This window comes from Dermacentor variabilis, chromosome 2 (assembly GCF_050947875.1).
Source record: "Dermacentor variabilis isolate Ectoservices chromosome 2, ASM5094787v1, whole genome shotgun sequence".
NCBI classification, from domain to species: Eukaryota; Metazoa; Arthropoda; class Arachnida; order Ixodida; family Ixodidae; genus Dermacentor; species Dermacentor variabilis.
This window is the reverse complement of record NC_134569.1, coordinates 110898064-110917007: the sequence shown is the minus strand read 5'-3', so window position 1 is coordinate 110917007 and position 18944 is coordinate 110898064. Positions and strand designations below refer to the sequence as shown.

At 51.2% G+C, this 18944-nt stretch overlaps 1 protein-coding gene across 1 annotated transcript in view; it reads right to left on the bottom strand.

Annotated features, from left to right (window-relative positions):
• Positions 1-18944, bottom strand: part of LOC142572531 (integrin beta-PS-like) — a 56838-nt gene that overhangs the window by 28363 nt on the left and 9531 nt on the right. The window contains exon 2 of the mRNA XM_075681698.1: positions 8614-9001. Within this exon, the coding sequence (XP_075537813.1) occupies positions 8614-8988 (375 nt within the window). The 5' untranslated portion in view covers positions 8989-9001. The remainder of the gene's footprint in view (positions 1-8613; positions 9002-18944) is intronic.

The window sequence follows — 18944 nt, the reverse complement described above, 5'->3', positions numbered from 1 at the left end:
TTGACGGCGAATGTTTAATTTCTTCAACGTTTAGTCTAACGCGAGAGTGGTGAGTTGATGTTAAACGTTACCTTGCGTGCACCGCCGCTGCTCGTCTGCGCAGTACACAGAACACACAGGGAGAGGTCTTTGCTTGAGGTGTTGTTGTGCGCCACATTTCATAACCTCTGAGAGGGCTGAGCATATTCATTGCCTCACATGGCACATCGCATCGTGGCAGAAGTATTAAACTTTAAATGAATTATCGGGCTGTGCGTGCCAAAACCGCAATCACATTACGAGGCGCGCCGTAGTGGCGGACTCCGGATTAATTTTGACATCGTATGGTGTTCTCTAACATGTCCCTAAATCTAAGTGCACGAGCGTTTTTTTTTTTTTTCGCCCCCGTCGATATGTGGCTGCCGCGGTCGGGATCAAACCCGCGGCCTCGAGCAATGCCGTAGCCGCAAAGCTACCGCGGCGGGCACAGCTAGAAGTGGTGATTTGACGTGCGACCGCTTCCGTAGTGTCGCCTCGACCCTGCGGTGCGCTTTAATTAATGCGGATCCACTTCATGCACGCTCTGCGCAAGTTGTCCGCTTGACATATTTGCATATATAGTGTTCATTTTTCAGAAATAGCAGAACGTACCGTACCGTGCCTTGAACTTAAATTTATCGAGTTTGCACGCAACCGCTGTCGTGCCTATGGAAGCGGCGTTTCCTTGATTTCTCATGTCACCTTTTCCCTATCCCCTCCTCTATTGTATGGGAACTGCGAGCGAAGAGTGGCAAGGCTGTTATTCACTCATTTCGCGACTGCGTCGGTTCTACCCAATCTCTGAAGCCTCTCTCCGTGCCTCTCTACCGTTCTATCTAGTTCCCTCTGGACGAGAAAGGTAAGCGCCGCAATTTCTTCAGTGCTTTTGCGGGGGGTCCACGGATAATTAAAGAGGCTAATGTGCCGACGCCCCTGAAGCTCCAGAGGGCATTGTGCACATTCGACACGGTACAGAGGTCGAAACGAGTTTCTCGCGTCGCCTTTCCCCTCTGCCACGCTCCTGTCTTGTATACACGCGCTCTGAACGCCCTCCAGCCCGCGATGCAGTGTCGCAGACAGCAGTAACAGCAGCAGTGTGAAAGTCGAAGGAAGAGGCAAAGAAAGTTTCGCTTTAAGATGACAAATTAACTCTTCGTGCATATATAATCGTCGTGGTAAATTCCCGAATGCTCTGGTCTGGACCGCAATTCCGATCGCGAACGAGAACGACGATCCAAGCGTCACCCGTCTTCAACAAAGGTTGCACCAGAATGTACCGTGCATCAGGCTTCCGCCACCGCACGTGTGTGTAGTGCAAAAAACCAAACATCAGGAGACGCAAACGTCGCGTGAGGCGAACGAACGTCAAAACAATCGCGAGAGTCCAACAGTCCACATTGTGCCTATATATATGAAGCTATGTGTATTACCCGCCGCCATGTGCCACAGTGGCTATGGCGTTCCGCCGCTGAGCTGTTCAGATAGCAGGTTCGACTCCCAGCTGCGGCGACCGCGTTCAGATGGGGGCGGAACGCGAAAAACGCTCGCGTACCGTGCCTTGGGCACACGTTCAAGAGCCGCAGGTGTTTCAAAATTCATCCGCATCCCTCCACTCCGGCGTCCCTCCTGTGTGCCGTCTTGAAACGTTGATAACCAAATATATGAACTTTGTTAACTGCCCTCTATACTCATCACATCGCAGCTATTCTCTGTCCAATATGGCAGAGCGAGACAGAAAACATTTTTTTGTTACAGGAAATGAGAAGCAAAGGTACTTTTCAGCAGAAATTCGTGCCAGGGGGGCCGGCGAAGCGGCCTGTGTACCGGAAAACACGGCGCTCATTTCAGCCGAGGCGGTGAGAAATCCACGAGCAGCCCGCTGTCCGCAGCCCTTGCCCAGCGTGATTCCGGTTACCGTTTGTGCGGTGTCCTTTTTCATCGCTACAGGGGGGCCCTCGTCGCGGACAGCCGGTACAAGCCACCTGCATGCTCCTTTCTGTAGCAACCGTTATATGTATACCTTCGCTTGGATAGAAACTCGCGCCTCGTTTCTTTGTGCGAAAAAACCCGATCAAACTTCTCCGGGCTGCAACATAACGGCTTGCTCTTTGACTTGCCGTCCGGCTGCCTGCGATTGTGATTGCGGGGGCTCGGTCGAAACCGCCTGCTGAGCGTTCGCTGCTCGACGGGCCTCGTTTATAGCTTCTATAGCTTCTGCTGCAGGACACGGCTATACGTAGCTCCGAGATCGGGCTACGTACGCGAGGTGTCTTTTTAGCGTGCCCCCATATCTCGGAGGCCACGTGTACAGCGGCCCAGATTTTCCCAAGCTATAATATTATTTCCCACGCTAAAAAATTACCGGAGGAGGATCTGGCGCTAGTTTCTACGAAAGCTGCAAGCGTGGCGGTTCGGGCGGCATAAGAACGGTGGATGGTATATGTAAATTTGCCTAACATTCGTCCGTCTCTTTTCTCAAACGACCTGGCGACTTTCCGAATTGATCATTTTCATCAAAATCTAGCGTTTCTTTATATATATAAATGACACGACTCGCGCAATGATTACACGAGTTCGCTCAGAGTCATATTATTGCCTTCGTGCGTTTAGAAAGAAAAAAAAATACGACTGCTTAGAAAGTCAAGCCGACAAAGGCCAATAAAATCAAATAAATGAATTTGCCGCGCAGAAATCCACAAGGAGGAGACATATATATATATATATATATATATATATATATATATATATATATATATATATATATATATATATATATTATTTCCATGCTACACCTGAGCGATCGCAGAGCCAGATGTCTCTCAAGTAATTTTAGTAGAAGTATTTTATGTTCCGGGCACCTGTATTCGCGAAACTTCTCTTTCGCATTTCCGCGCTTCATCACTGGCTGTAGCTGAGGCGGTGCCACCACAACACACGACGTCGATTCGTGAGTTCGTGAGATAACAAATACGAGTGCCAAGGCGACGACCGATTACAGGGAGCTCTTATAAGATAAGTACCACTATCACTGAAGCGATATACGAACTGCTATTTCGCTGCCAAGCGGTCCGCGCTCAATTCCACGCATGAAGCTCCATAATTGAGTCCTTTTGCTGTGGCTGAATTAAGACCGCTAAAGACGCCCGCCATCGCCGAGGACGCCAGGTGCATGTACTCTTGTGAAAGAAGAAATTGCGACGTCACCGTTCGAGAACGCGCGCACACGCAATTCGGCGCCCACTTGAAAACATTGCGGCAGTGTTTTTCGGCATCCACGCACCGCGACTGAACGTGCGCCCAAACCAAACAGGAACAGCTAGCGCCAAAGAACTCGAGTATATATATATACAGTTGGGGCAACACTCACCTGGCACGCTTCTCGCTCTCGCAAACGCCACAAAATAAGACTCGACCTAAGGATTACCATAACACCTGGCAGGAACGCAGACAAGCTATACATCGAAGCTCCGCTCGATGTAAAAGAAAAGAAGGGGTTGCTCAGAAGACTTGCTCGCTGTGTTCGTTCATGAGGCACCATGCGGTCCCTCTTCCACCCTAACCACCAACGACCACTTTGGCAGGCCACAAGCAAATGCTTGTAAAGGCTTTTTAGAGGTCTTCAAATGCGTGCACGTTTTAAATGCGTCGTCGTCTGAAAACTAACGAAGGTGCTAAGCAGATAAGGAGGACGAAATTTGCTTTTTGGCTTTTCTACTTTGGTATTGAAGGACAGAACGACGGAAAGTTGACACAGTTGGCGTATAGGAATTGACGTTAGCAAAATGTTAGGCGTGCGTACGCAGACGCAAGAAGACGGACACGCGGACAACGCCGTTTCCGGAAAAGCACGAGGGAGGTTCGTAAAGTTTGTATTATCGGTACCATAAATTTGGAGCAAACGTATACAAGATAGGCATAAAACTGAGTGCAGTGCGTCTCTTTAGATTTAGTGGAATAGAACATTTGTGGGCGATATATATTGCCGCGGAACATCTCTATAATATCAAAACAATAATGGCAGCGCGTCCAGCGCGAAAGTTGGTTGAAGCACGAGCAGCGATCAGCTCTCCGATTTCAAAGGGTCGGACAAAATGCCGGAAAGATTCGTGCCGAACTGGTGGCGGTGACATTCGGGAAGTTGATTTTTTTTTTCATCCAGCTTCATTTCCATTAACTTATCATTTCTTTGATTCAATTATAGTGTATGACACTTTTGTGAAATGGCGTGTAGGCGATTTCGATGCGGTCGAACGAGCCCGGACGACGAAAAACAGAGCGGGTGCACGCCCGCCCGTCGCTCGGTGGTAAACCACAAATCGATGCTCACAGTGGAGGCCCCATAGGGCTTGCTGACAACTGTTGCACAAATAGCGCAGCAAGTTGACTTGAGTACGGACTCGGAATAAACTCCCATCCGAGTCTCGTATTGCTTAGTTAATACATGTTCCTAAGGCAAAAATACCAACATTAAGAACGTCCCTCGTGTTTAAACACATGCAGCGTGTTAACCTACTGCTCATATAAGGTGCTTGCGCAGTTGGCGGTAGAGGGTATAACGGCAGAACGGTATATGACGCTATGCTGAAATATTCCAATACGTCTGCTCCTATCCGGTCGGTAGAAAATAGCTGTTTGCCCTGAGTCAGCGGCACCAGAGTCGAAGGTGGCGCCACCATACATACTACATCGACAATTCGCCACAATTACAAAGGCCTACTCAAATTCTCTGAACCGGCAACAGCTAAAGAGAGACAACTTTTAAGGTATATAGCAGCACTAGAATCCCAACTCGAAGGACATAGCTATAACCGTCACTTTCTTCACGTATACAACCACGTTCTTATAAGCGGTGTGGACAACCACCTCTGCCTTCTTTTTCTTTTTTTTTTCTTCTGTTTCACACTGAATGCATTAGGCAACCGTCGACGCGGAGACTATCAGCAGATGCACGCTAACTAAATCACGAGGTCCCTTCCAATTCAGAACTGCGTGTCGGGTTTCCTTTTATCCAGTGACCGCTGCAGCTGCACGTGCCGCAACATGTGCGCACAGCGACGCGCCCTATAACGGGGCCCTGAATGCCCGCAAGTTTACGCCAGGCTGTACAGAGATCCTCCATGCACGTGCACTTTTGCACAACAAGATTCAGTCGCGATGGAACTGTTCCTTCGGCCCTCTCTCACGGCGCTAATACAAACCCGCCGAGCCCGGGATGTGAAACAGCTACCGCACCGACGCTGTAGACATTGTCGAAACGGAAACATTTAAAAATAATAAAAAAACAGATCTTCGCATGTCTGACAATCGGAGCAAATAAGTCATTATCATCATCATCAGCTCATACATCAAATGGCAGCGAAGCTGTAAAAGGGAGTGCTTATGCCCTTTGGAAGCCTTATAGGTGTCTGATTTGCCACTGCCTGAAAAGACTTTGCGAACGCATCACTACCATCATGATCATCACCGTCATCATCATCATCATCATCATCATCACCAGCAGCAGCAGGAGCAGCAGCAGCAGCAGCCTATTTTGTGTCGACTCATCAGCATCGATTGCGATAGCAAATTAGCGGACATCTATACGAAGTACGGATAGTAGTTTTATCGGCCATACAAACTTGTAAACATAGGCATAGTGACTAAATTAACAAGCATATGGTGTCACGCGCGCACTATAGCAAACATGAACACATATCTCACTCGATGACCACGGAAACTCGCTGTCAAAACGCTGCAGTGACGAAACGCGGCAGCAGCCGCGAGCGAATTGACCTTGGTGCTGCCGTCGCATCAACGCGAACTTAACACAACGCAGCGCGTACTCTACGCATCGCAGATGGCTTTCAAGATACGGCGGCCCATCCAGGCGCGTGCCGCCGCGCGGTCCGCCCAGAGTAGAAGGCGCCCCGCCCCCCTTCCCTTCGCTCCCCCGAAGCCTCGCGCACGACACAAGACGGCGCACCTTCTCCCCGCTTTCCTCCGTTGCGTGCGCGAGATCGAGCCGCGATCGCCGGCTCACCCTCGCACACTTTCACTCGCACATGCAACATGCGGCGACGATTTCATCGCCCTTGGACTTTATACGGAACCTCACGGCAACGGCGACGCCGACGGGAGAAATGCGCCTGGAGTGTCCCTAAAATTGCTATCGCAATAAAAGGCCTCTCCCAGCGACCTCAAAGTGTGTATACCGCTCTGCTGCTTCACTGTCTATCCAGCGCAATTCATTCGCCCTATATATCCGAGTATATATCTTCAAAACATTCACTATATCGCAGTTTATTACTTCCGGTCAATCCGACGCATGCTCCTAATTGTATGCTGCGCCGCCGGCACCGCTCCGTATACGGAATATTGTGCCTGGGGCTCCTCACGGCACGAGAACCATTGCGGATCAACGCTTCACTGTGAAAAAAAAAAATAATAACAGCACGCCCTTACATTCGGAGCTCGCAACCTGATCGAGCGCGAGCGAAGCCGTATCGGGTTTGGGGCATCGCGGTGCGGCCCGTCAGTTCGGCACCGCGGCGTGACGGAGAGCGGCCACGTTTTCAGCCCCCACACGCTGCACGCGAGCTCGCGTCTCACGGTCGATTCCAAAGGCCACTTCGCTTATCTCGGGTGGCGTAAGCAACCCCACGTGGTCGCGCGAGACTCTCTCCAAACACCATCGACGGGCCTCGGCGAGTGCGCGCCACAGGCGACTGCAGACAAAACAAGCTAGCGTCACGCGGGTGCAAACACGAACGTCTATATAGTTGTTTATCTGTAGAGTTCCTGTCTCTCCCGCTGCCCCAAACCCTCAGTTTCACACACAGACGCCGCCCCGGATTCGTGTATACATTTATTTCTTCTTTCCCGTTCCGGTTCAGTGCGCTTGGTGGAGAAACGCTAACGGGCTTTCGCGAGAGCTTAATTCTGCATACGGCTTCGGCTCTGAATTGCACTGGCGGGACTTCACAAGGACACGTTCCGTTTATGTGGCTCTTCGTTTCGCTCTGTCCGCGCGCACTTGGGAGATGTGTGCCCGTGACGGACCAACAAATACCCTATTTGTCCTTCGACAATCCGTATTTCATACGGTATACGTTATACGCCGTAGGGCGATCGCCAGCTCGCATGGGCGAGAAAGAGCAATTGGAGTATTTTCGCAACAACGTTTAAAGAAAGAACGCTGCCGCTTCGCTTTCCCTCACTCTTTCGATCTCAGAAATGGCCGAACTGCTACACTAAACTGTTTTTGCAAAGAAAATTAATCCCTTCCTCTTCAACCTCTGATGCCAATAAACGATATGGGCGCGCCTAATTATCCTGTCAGTAAATGTGTCTCAACAACAAAAACGGCAACCGGAGAAGATGAGATGGGATGTGTTCGCTTCCAGTTGGGACTCCCGCGTGCTTGGCGGTGGCACGCGTGAGGTCGCAGAACTATCAGGTCGGTATCTGCATCAGAACCGTAGTCAACACACAGAAGCGCGTGTGGCGATGCTCTAGCTGCAGAAGCTGGCTCGCGCGCACCTTGCGAAGCCCTTCTATCAAACACGGTCCGAAGTCCGATAACAGCGCTGCTATCGTACAAGCGAAATGCCTTCAATCAGCCACACCGCGTGGCTAGAACGTGATTCGGCCGTAATTGCAGCGCGATCATCACGCAGCTTGAAACGGACGCGCTGACAGTATACGGTGCTGCGTGCGTGCGTGCGTGCGTGTGCGTGCGTGCGTGCGTGCGCGCGCGCGCGCGTGTGCGTGCGTGTGTGTGTGTGTGTGTGTGTGTGTGTGTGTGTGTGTGTGTGTGTGTGTGTGTGTGTGTGTGTGTGTGTGTGTGTGTGTGTGGTCATAGATGTCGTATATGGTCGGTGGCACCACACCATCTAACCGAACAGAAATTTCTTAGCCTAACTTTACGTTCGCTGGATTTGCGCCCATATTCCAACCGTCTTTTACCGTGCTCCTTCGCCAGATTCATTAGCCTTTGGTCTATATATTCTTAAAGCCCGAAACCTCGAGCAGCTTTGCGTCGCGCTCGTTGACCTCTGGATGGATTGGCGGCCTCAATGCTAACATCGCCGCCCTTCGGCTAAAGGTAGCACTGCACTTCTACAGCAATCCTCGGTAGTTCTTCCGGCGAAGCACTCGTGTATAGACGCCGTGAGCATCGGTTACGAAATTCTCACACAAGAACCAGCGTGAAGCGTCACTAAAGGGCAGCCCATAACTGCATCACTCAAGGTGTGGCGCTAGCTGTCATTCGCTTTCATGCGTAGAAGTGGAGAGATTTTCTAGAACGTTGTGGCAAGAGTGAACGGCAAAAGTCAACTCGGAGCAAACAGTTGCTTGCTTTAACCAGGATGCTGCGACCGTCAACCTCGTTCTCTCCGTCGGTATACAACTAAGACTTGTATCAAATATAACTGCACCAAATAAAGTACCTCGCAAGCGATATTCGCGTTGCTGACACCAATCAGACGTTAATGACGAACATTAACACGCTGACAATGTTACACGGAGATAAGTGGCTTGGCTCGAGTGCAACGATGCAGCAGGGGAAGTGTCAAAATTAACATTTAAATAATTAAGCAGGGTACGCATACATACTTGCTGAGAGCACCAGGCGCACTCTGGATGCCTCAGGCACTCGGAGCAGTTGTCGGCGCTCGAGGCACACGGGTCCGAACGCAAGGCCGCAGCGGTGGCCCCGTCCTGGCCTGGAAACGGCTCGTGGCCCGAGGGCGACGACTCCGGGTCCGGAGGCGCTTCCCGGACAGGTGCTGCCTCATGGCCCGGTGCCGACTCTTCGTCCACTGAGGTAATCTCTGGCAACCTGGATGCCTCCTTGCCCGGCGACGACTGCTGGAGGCCCGCGGTAAGCACCCGGCCTGAAGACAACTCTTGGATCTCGACCGATGAGCCGGGACCCGCCAGCAGCACGAGCAGGAAGCAGCAGCAGCAGGCCGCCAGGACCACCGCCATGGCTGGTTGTCCTCTGGAGGACAGAAGAAACACGTTCGTTTCATTCGCCTCGTGACAGAATTCGTTAACCATTCATAATTATTATCTGTGGGGAGGCCAGCTACACGTGACACATACCGGTATTACCAGCTGCATGGAAACCAATAAGTGCATCCCGCCTCTAAGAGGTCATCGCGTCGGACGCTGCATGGCATGCAATGTGGTGGTCCTGGGTCACTTGCAGTTGCGCTCTGGGGCTGTACGATACAGGCAAGAAGTGAGTTCAATTGTCTTTAGTAGCCATCTAGAGTGTTCCTCTTGCCCTGGGACACCTGTGTAACAATCCGGGCAGCTAACTGAGACAGGAGCTCTGCCGGATCTACCACTCGAGTTGAACAAAATACACGACTCTTTCCAGAGACGGCGAACTATAGGGGATCTGGCTTGTCTGTAGGAATTAGTGGTTTAACTTTCCAGTGCTGTAAATAGGATTTAACGTTCCAGTGCAACGTTATATGCGTATGATAAAAGCCTTACTAAAGGAATGTGGGCTAATTTGGCCACTCGGAGCTCTGTAACATGCACCTAAATCAAAGAACACGAGCGTTTCTTCTTGTTTCTTTTTGTTTTAAGTCCGCCTCCATCATATGCGGCCGCTGCCGCCGCCGCAGGAGTCGGACCAGGACATCATGCTCGGCACGAAGACATCACAGGCACTGCCACAGCCCCAGGTTTACTTGAGTAAGTATACCTTTTATCTCGAAGGAAGGAAGGACACGCTGGCCACTTCGAAGAAAAATTACGAAATAAAGATCAATGTGACAGCGAGAAAGACAACTGGTGGAAAGCTGTGCTTTGACATCCCTGCGCGTAAATGTATAGTCTTTGTGAAAACTACCCCGGCTACTCCGCGCGCGACCACACAGCTGACTACAAAGTGGCGTAAAGGGCGCTTGTATCGTGCTTTTATAACTCTTTAAACGACTCTGGAACACGGGGAGTATACTGTGGTGCGTACAAAGGGCAGTTTTCCAGTGCAAGCAGCGCAATTCCGCAACCTTTCCTTTCCACCAGTGTAGGGCAGCCAACCAGACCCTTTTCTGGTTAACATCCCTGCCTTCTCTCTTTCTTTCAAGGCGAAAGAAAGCCTTAGGTGGCTCGTTGCAATGGCTCATACCCGAAAAAAGCGGCGTCTGGTCCAGTGATAAAAAAAAAGAAAGTTGACGAGTGGTACAAAAAGTATCACCGTCAGCAATGACTCGCAACCGAAAAAGAAATAACATCATCAGGAATGGCTCGTACCCCGGCCGTTCACCTTGAACAAGATCTTGGGACCATGGCCTCGCATATCGCAGCTACGAAAACCCACAAAAGCGCTGCTGCGATACTTGAAAGCTACCGGATTGAGTCACTGTCTGTGATCCGGACTGAGTAACCGAATGATATCACCAGTAGACTTTCGCTTCTTTTAATTTTTCCGTCCCCTTTTCCCTTTCCCTAGTGTAGGGTAGCCAACTGGACTCAGTCCAAGCTAACCTCCCTGCCTTTCATTTATCATTTACTCTCTCCTCCCTCCCTGTAAGTAAGCAAATATTCAATGGCTGAATATGAGTGAAGAAACGACGGCAAGAAAGAACGAAGGAACGAAAGAAAGAACAAAAGAAAGAGAAAAAGGAGAATATGAAAGAAAGAGAGAACGAAAAAAAGAAAGAACCTTTAGGTAGTGCACTGGATGCTCGCATGTGTCGTAGAGAAAGTAGACCTACAGTGCCATGCGTTTACTTCACACTTCGGCTCGTTATGTCTTGCAAGAAGTCTGACCCCTCCTGTCGTATAACTTAATGCATTAGTACGTGTGCAGCAGGTTTTTGCCTTCGCGTGTTACAGGAGGGTAACGTGTTGCCGATTTACTACTCTCTCTCTCTCTCTCTCTCTCTCTCTCTCTCTCTCTCTCTCCACGAACGTGTTCGATCGAAAAAACTGAACGCGATACATCGAAGAGCGCAATATGTAAATACGGGATACGCAGTCCATCACTCTGCAGAACAGTTGCGCCGTTTCATATACAGCTTCTGTGGCGTTCACATGCACCGCGTTGTGTACACGTGACAGAAACGCGTTGATGGGCGCAGCGTAAAGATGTATAGTTCTGCACCGATGCCCCGCGTGGAAAGGTCCACCAGCCTTCGCACAGGTACCGGCGAGGAGGCCACAAAGACGGACAAGACCCATCGAGAGCCCATGAGCGAACCCTCTGTTTGTGCAACAGCGGCGGCAAGTACACGGGAAAGAAGCGCGTATTCCCGAGTGCCCCTAGGGGATGGCGCTGAGTGAAAAAAGACTTGCGGAGGTAAACGCACGCCGACAAAGACTTTGTCGACTGTCCACAGAAGCTAACTCGATGAGTCGGAAGCACGCTTTGAAGGCGTTCCGCAAGAAATGGGACGCCGATGGAGCGCACGAAAAAGGCAAACAGGCTGCTTTGTTCCGGTTCCACAAAGCAGACGGCCGTTTATAAATCCGCGGAGCGCTACTTTTGCAGCAATGGTCGAAGGAATGCAGGACGGACGGGTGCCGCATGCTCGGGAAGTCTCGAACGAGAACTTGTCCTTCCTCATCTGTCACACTTGCGGCCGCACGTGTTCTTTTATTTACACAACGCGCACGTCGTTTAAAACCTCGGTATTATGCACTCAATGTCGTTTATGACGTTGTAAATAAATAACTACGCCGGAGTATAATTGCTATAGTGGCGGCAACCTGGTCCTGGTGACTGCGTCTCGACACTCTTCCGTTGAAGTATGAAGTTTGAAGTTTTCTGACAATCTAAAAGCAGAAAGGGAAAGAAGCGGAAATACTAAAAAGCAGAAAACGCAACCACCCGCCTGCAGCTACAACCTATATAGAATAAAGCCGAGCGTCCTACCAAAGCGAGACCGAGAAGTTACCGAAGCCTTGTGCAGTGACTTCTTTTGCAACAACGTATATAGCCAGCCGGAGAGTGGCAAAAGAGCTCCAGATGCATCCACGGCGCCAGGGCCGCCAGGGGTACGCGGTAGCTACCTCGGCAAGCCGCTCACGAATAACATATATGCAGATCTACGCACATTCCCCGACGCCGTGACGCAAGTCGTAGGGCAAGAACCTCGTATAAACACTTTGCATCACCCGTACAGCCGCGGGCACGTAGTACGCATGTGGATGCACCAGCGCATCCCATGCATGCAGGGGGAGCCACGGTCGCCGTGGCAACTGGCTCCGGTAGGCCGGGAGAAGAGACTCGCCTTCCGGCAACGGCAATGCGCGGTGAAATCGCGCACCCGCTGGGCGTCCGCAGGGAGGCCCATCGCGCGAGGCTGCCCCCTTTTTCGAGGAAACGATGCGCGCGGCCGGAGCTGCGGAGATTCGAAAGGCGGGTCGTCGCGCACGTAGTGCACGTATACACCGAGAGGCTCGCGCGAGGACCGGGCTCCGAGCGGCGCCCCGGTGAAACTCCTACAGAGGCAGCTATACAGCAGTACACACACCGCACAGTCTTCGCATGGGCGCGCTCCTCTTGAGCACAGCTTGAGAGCGCAGGGGGCAAAGTGCCCCCTCGGGGGCCTGGATACCCCCCTCCCCCTCACTCCCTTCGGGCAACACCTATACCCACTGTCTTACGAGAACCGTGCAGTGCTGTAGAAGCGCGCGGGAGTAGCTTAATGCACGCACCGAATGTACGAAGCCCGTCATAGGTATGTATGATGACAACACGGTCAGGAAAATCAAACGTACACAGGAGGATTGCCCGAGCTATACGACAAAGCGCCAGAAGAGAAAGACGAGCGAATCGGCAAGCGACGGTACGGAACAGCACAAAGGAGGCAGACACAGCTATATTACGCAAGAACGATGAACTTGCGAGCGTTGTGTTCCACCCTGTCGTTGACCTACGCGTAGCATTAGTTTCTTAGCGCTGTTAATTCTGCAATGTTGAACGCGGTTAAGAGAGCTGCCCGTGAATCCTTACTGGCCGACTCCGCGTGGGACTGCCAATGACGAAATCCTTTTTCTTGCGCGCGAGCGACTCCCTCAGTCACGTCAGCCGGAGAGGTTGACCCCCGCTGCATAGCTTCCGCAATGCTGCGCGGTTTTAGTGATGCCGAGCGCGCGTGGACACGTTCTTTTGCGCATAGCTGCAGGGAGCACATCATGGAGTCTGCCGGGCGGCAGCTACCGGCCCCACCGACAACGAGACTCGCGGGCGGCCGGGCCCCTAATTGCGCGCGCCGACCACTGCTCGAACCGAAGAGCAGCAGTCGTTCATCGAAGAGGGGGCACGCCGATTAGCGCGCACGGCGTCCAGCAGGACGGAAGCTGCCTTCGCCGCCACTTTACCGCGCTTATTTTTTTGCCGCCCCCCGTCGCTTCCCGCGATTAGGCACGACACGCGGTTACGGCGAGCGGCTCTTTAGCACTGCTCTGCAAAAAACGAACGGACCGCCCTAATGGGCCAACGATACGAAGTCAGCGTCGGGATGGGAACACGTGGACGGCGGCAGCAAAGACTCGGCAGGGGTGAACCGTTGTCGGGTGCTCAGCCTGGGTTCAACATTGTGTTATATAGAGTGGGAACAGCAGTGTGGCGTTTGTGTGTATGGGTGTGTGTTTGCCGGGAAAGGGGGGGGGGTGTAGAGGAGAAGGGAACGAAGACGTTGGGGAAGTTGTGGACTCCGCACTGCTTGAAGCGTTGTTCCCGCGTCGAACAGCACCGGTGTGTATAGATCGGAACAAAGAGGGTGCCGACAACTCACTTGCCGGGAGTGACTGGTCACCCCGTGCCATGTTTAACTTCCTTTTTCGAAGATAATCGCACAGCGCCAATTATGGAGGCTCGTCCACTCCTTCGAGTCGGAGTGAACGTAATATCATCGAGGAGCCCGACAATATTCAGAAAGAAGCAGTGACTCCCGCAGAAGCAGCACGACATGCACACCGTTTGTTCCAAGCGGGTATCGAAGCTTTCCACCACGTATTGTGTGGCTTCGACTCGCGGCCAACGGCGATAGCAGTTTGATGCTGGCAGAATGCAAAAATGCTTGTGTACCACCGAGCGGTGGGTAAACGTTCAAGAACCGAGGGTGGCCACAAATGAGCCGGAGCCACGTCCACTATATATACGTAGCGGCTGTCATAAAGCCCATGTGTTTTGGCATCTTAAACTTAATGAATGAATGAATGAATGAATGAATACAATTGGGAAGGAAGAAATAGTTATTTCAGAGCAACGGCACTATTCTGGGCACTAAGAAATTCAGTATTGTTTTCTCCTTTCAAACAATCAGAGTGCTGATGGAGCCAATCAGCGACCGCGACAGAGGACAATTTAGCTGCCGGCCGATCCAGTCCCGTCGCGCGACATAACGTTTCTTGCTCGTTATAACTATCCAAAGCTAAAAAGGAAAGTCAGGGAGGTTTGCCGAAGTAGGTTTGTATTTGACAACCGTCAGCAAGGAGAGAAGAGGATAAACTGACAAAACAATCGCGACCATTTTCTTTTTCTTTTTAAGAAAGAAAAAAATTACCGACGATTACGTTACTTCCTAATGCGAAGTTTGAGCGCAGCAAATAAGCTGTTTCACCTTTTCGATAGATTGAGGCAAAGAAATCGAGCAACACATGTATGCGCTATCACAGAATTTTTTTTTTATTTTTCACACGTATTCCTTTAAAAAAGACTCCACTAACAGTTCTTGACAGTCATGAAGGAAGCTTTGTGGTCGGAGAAATAGACTGATATATGTTCGACTTGGTACACCAATGCTTGATTCTCAAAGACGAGATGTATACAAGTGCCTCGCGAGGTTGTCACAGCCGTGGGACGCGTTACGAGCGAGAGGAACGGGATGTTCTCCCGCATAAGTGTTAGGAAATTGCTGTTTGTCTTTATGTCAAGCCGCCACCGATCTGGCTCTCTGATTGCCACCGCACAGGGCGAACGGCAGCGGCAATTTCGGCTCGGGCGGTGCACATATACAGAACCGCCGCCACCGATCTGGCTCTCTGATTGCCACCGCACAGGGGTTGCATTGGAGGAGGAGCGAAGAAAGGAATTAAGTTCGAGCCGGCGCTTTGACAACCGGAGACTCGCAGGAAGAGGGGGGAGGGGGGCGGCGTGTACACCCAGCGGCAAACGATGGGGGCAGAAGCGCGCGCAGCAAGCGGACAACACGATAAAGGGAGGAGGGAAGAGATAGCAGCGACTGACTGATGCCGCTGACGCCGATAGTGAGTCAACCCCAGCTGCGGAGTTGGTTTCAGGGACAACGAATAACCGGCGCGTCGGCAACTGAAGAGCACCCTATCCGCCACACAAGAACAGGGGGGGGGGGGGGACCCTTTCCTCCTCTTTCTGCATGGCGGCGACGGTGTTCTATGCAGTCACGTTATCTTGACTCTCTAGCGGCGTCAGCGGCATCCAGCGGTATCAGTCGGTCGCTGCTAGCGCTGGGGGGATGAAAGGGGGGCGGAGCTGGTTACGAGGCCGACGACGACGACGACGCGAAACCCAGGAACGGACGCCAAAGAGCTGCGCTCTAAAATCAAAAGGGACTGTCTGCGCGCACATGTCTACACTTGAACGACCAAACTCGAAGCGGCAAGCATATGCTCAAGCAATGAGAGCCCGCGAGCGCCGCCAAGTCCGAATGGCGACCAACGCTCAGACTGCAGCTGTCGTCGCACGTCTTAAGGAAACAACGCTATTGTACTGCATTCACAATGCATGGTCGCTGTTCGCGACGTCGCATGAAGTATACTGTTGCTATACATGAGTTGAACAGAAATATGAATGCTTACAATATCCCCCATAAAGGCACGCTCGCCCTCACCTGTTGGACGATATGCGGCTAGATTCGCACGGATGACTACAACGCACTAATTTACAAATACGTTCCGAAACACTTCTCTAAAGCTTATGCATAGTAAGCATTTTCTCGGAGTCTGACTCGATCACACACTTGTTGCGCGATACGCACGCACTTTATTAACGTCGATTGACCGACAACATTTAGCGCCTCTCGTGGGGACGGTCGAGGCATGCAGTGTGAAAGGAAGTTTACCGGCCGTTCCAAGGCCATTGCACAGTCATTAACAAGTATACAGGCGGCTGTGCTACGGCATTCCTTCCTCCATGGGCGGGAGTGCCCTGGAAAAAGCCACTCTAAATATACGGCGTCTTGCGATGCCACAAGGTACGTGGCGCCGGTACCGTCACAATTTCTATCTTGCACGTTTTCTTTCTCCCCCCCCCCCCTTTTTTTTTCTTCCAGTTCGTTCTTTCTTTTTTTTTTTTGTAATCTTGCATCCTCTATTTCATCACTTTTAAAACATGTTATCGAACAGAAGTTATCTTTCGTAAAACTAGATGCAACGTTCGTAAAAATGGTAGAACGAGCCTGAAATTCGTAAACGTTACGGGAACGTCGGGAGAGTTGGCAGGTGTGAATTCATTGGTGAAACGAGCTAGCCTAGCCAAGCACATCCCCAAGTTGGTTCAGACGAATCGATACGTGCTTTGAAAATGTGAAGTGAATGCCGTCTCATATTACTTTGTTTTTTTTTTTTTTTTGGGTGCAAGCGGGGGCGAAGCTTCCAGTGCCTTCAAATTGCTTGGAAGACCTCCGCAAGAGATCACGGTCAAGCCGACCGCGCGAAGCCATAACACCCCGCCCAAAGTCGATGCAATGGCTCCAGACGGACGCCGTTTCAAGCATTTTGCCCGCGCGTCTTGAGCATTGACGTCACTGTCGCGCAGCGGCCAGGAGAGCCACAAAATCTCAAGGTATACTTCAGCCTTTTCCCGTTTCTTCCGTAACACTTTCTGCGGTTCGTTACAAGCGGTCCATTAGTGACGGGCAAATGTAGACTGAGAGGTATTGTTATTGTTGATTAACGAAGAAAATGAAAGATAATGACGAATTTACGAATGTCCGAGTCACGCCTTATTGAGCTGCATCCCGTTGTGCTTGCGTAGAAAGGGTTGGAATGCTTCCCTCCGCCCCACCACCTAATCAGCACCACCGAAGGTGGAAACTAACAGCTGAACGTCGGCCAGCCGAAGAGAGGAGGTAAAGATCCTAGGGATACGAGCCGCTGGATGCCTTCTATCCAGCGGCCACGCTATCTGGACAAGTACTTTTCAGAAAGAAGCTCTTCAGCTTTCGAAGAAGGAGACGCGGAGTGCGCGTTTTTGTTTGCTTGCAGGCGATTGGGAAGAGCAGTCCACTCGCGGTCCCCCAAAGAGAGAACAGGTTTCCACACCCCGCGGCAAACATGGGAGCAGCCCATTACCTCTTTCTCTAACCACGGCTGCCACGGCTGGGTGTAATCCTGGGCGAGAGCTGCTGCTAGATAGTACAGCGAGGGCGGAGCAACCTCTCCGGCCTGCTCAGAGTGCGGGCAAGTTGAGAACACCTCCCCGTGCTGCTGCCTTGCACTTTGTACGCAGCGCTTGACGCTGAATTCGCTCTCCGCCGCGTGAGCATTGCCTGCTGCAACTTGTGCGGACATACGCGCTGCCCCAGACGACATCACAGCCTGGTCTTCAGTAGTAATTCGCTGTGTGTTACCATTGTTTCTTTATTTCACATAGAATGAAGAAAAGGAAAGTAAGAAAATTACTGCCGACTGAACTACAGCTGTATAAGCAGTGGGTGTGGGGTTAAGGGCCAGGTGGAGAAAGGGGACAGGAAGAGGGGATAATTTAGGAGGGAGGACGCTACTTACGTAATGAACAAAGAGGTAATAAATAAATAAATAGTTCGCCTGTGTCGTCATTTCGGTGGAGAGCTTGTAATCCGAGCCGGACGCGGGGTATTCTTGCACACCGGCACTGTTTACTGTTCATGTAAAAAAGACATGAAGAGAAAAAAGTGCCCAGGGGGGCTCACCGGCGCTTTGTGCCACACCTTTTTCTCTCTCTTTTTTTGCATTTCTTTTACTTTGTGTTTATAGTTTTCAAATGAGAACTTCCTGTAGCTATACCTCCTGTCTCCCGATTCAAGATCTATCCCCCTTAGTGGTTGGGAGCCATGACAGAGGTCCATCATATACCATCATGCTCATTTGGGCCTCTTGCTGTTATGCAGTTTCTTACGGTGTTGCCAGTTTCGTGAATGCACTTTCATCAAGAATGAGCAAGAAGACGCTCGCGCGAAGACCTGAACAAGGTCAGCCGTCTATAATTCATCGCTCATGTTTCGACGATATGCCTTTGGCAGCTCGGACCAGCTCCATTCCTGGGACAGCTCAACGCTCGAAGCAATGGATTCTGACAACAAGTACAGCGTCGTGGGAAGTAGAATATGCACCAGATGTCGCGTGAGCAGACTTCATCTATAACCAGAGCGAGCAGAAATATTTCATGGTCTCTTACGTGCCGCTTACGGCATCACACAACCTGAACGCCCGAAGTAGGCAGTTTTTAACATAATATCTTGAAAGTGTGGCCCTTGGGCAAATCAACAAAAACCGGATTAACTCTCGAAAAAAAACATCGTGGCGGTAGATGCAAAAAAAGATTCAGCTATATTTTACAAGTTAAAGAAAGACAGTGTCGGAAGTGTCTCAACATAGGTCACATGAGCGCTGTGTGCGTTAAGCAAATGACCTGCCAGCGTTGCTGTGGACAACATATAATACCGCCGACTGTGATGCACCTTCGTTGAAATGTCACAACTGTCCTGGCTCTCACGAAGCAACGCCGATTGATTGCCCGAAGATGCATGAGGAAGATCGCATTCTCCGAAAAAAAAAAATGGCAAGAGACAAATCTTCCCATAGAGAGGCTGCTCAATCGGTTCGCCGAGACAGACGATGATCGCGTAAGAAGCGCCACCCAATGACGTCATAAGACCCGCATTGCGGGGCGCAGGGGCCACGACAACCTCAGCCTCTGCTGGTATCGTAAGACATTAACCGCGCCTATACTGCAAATT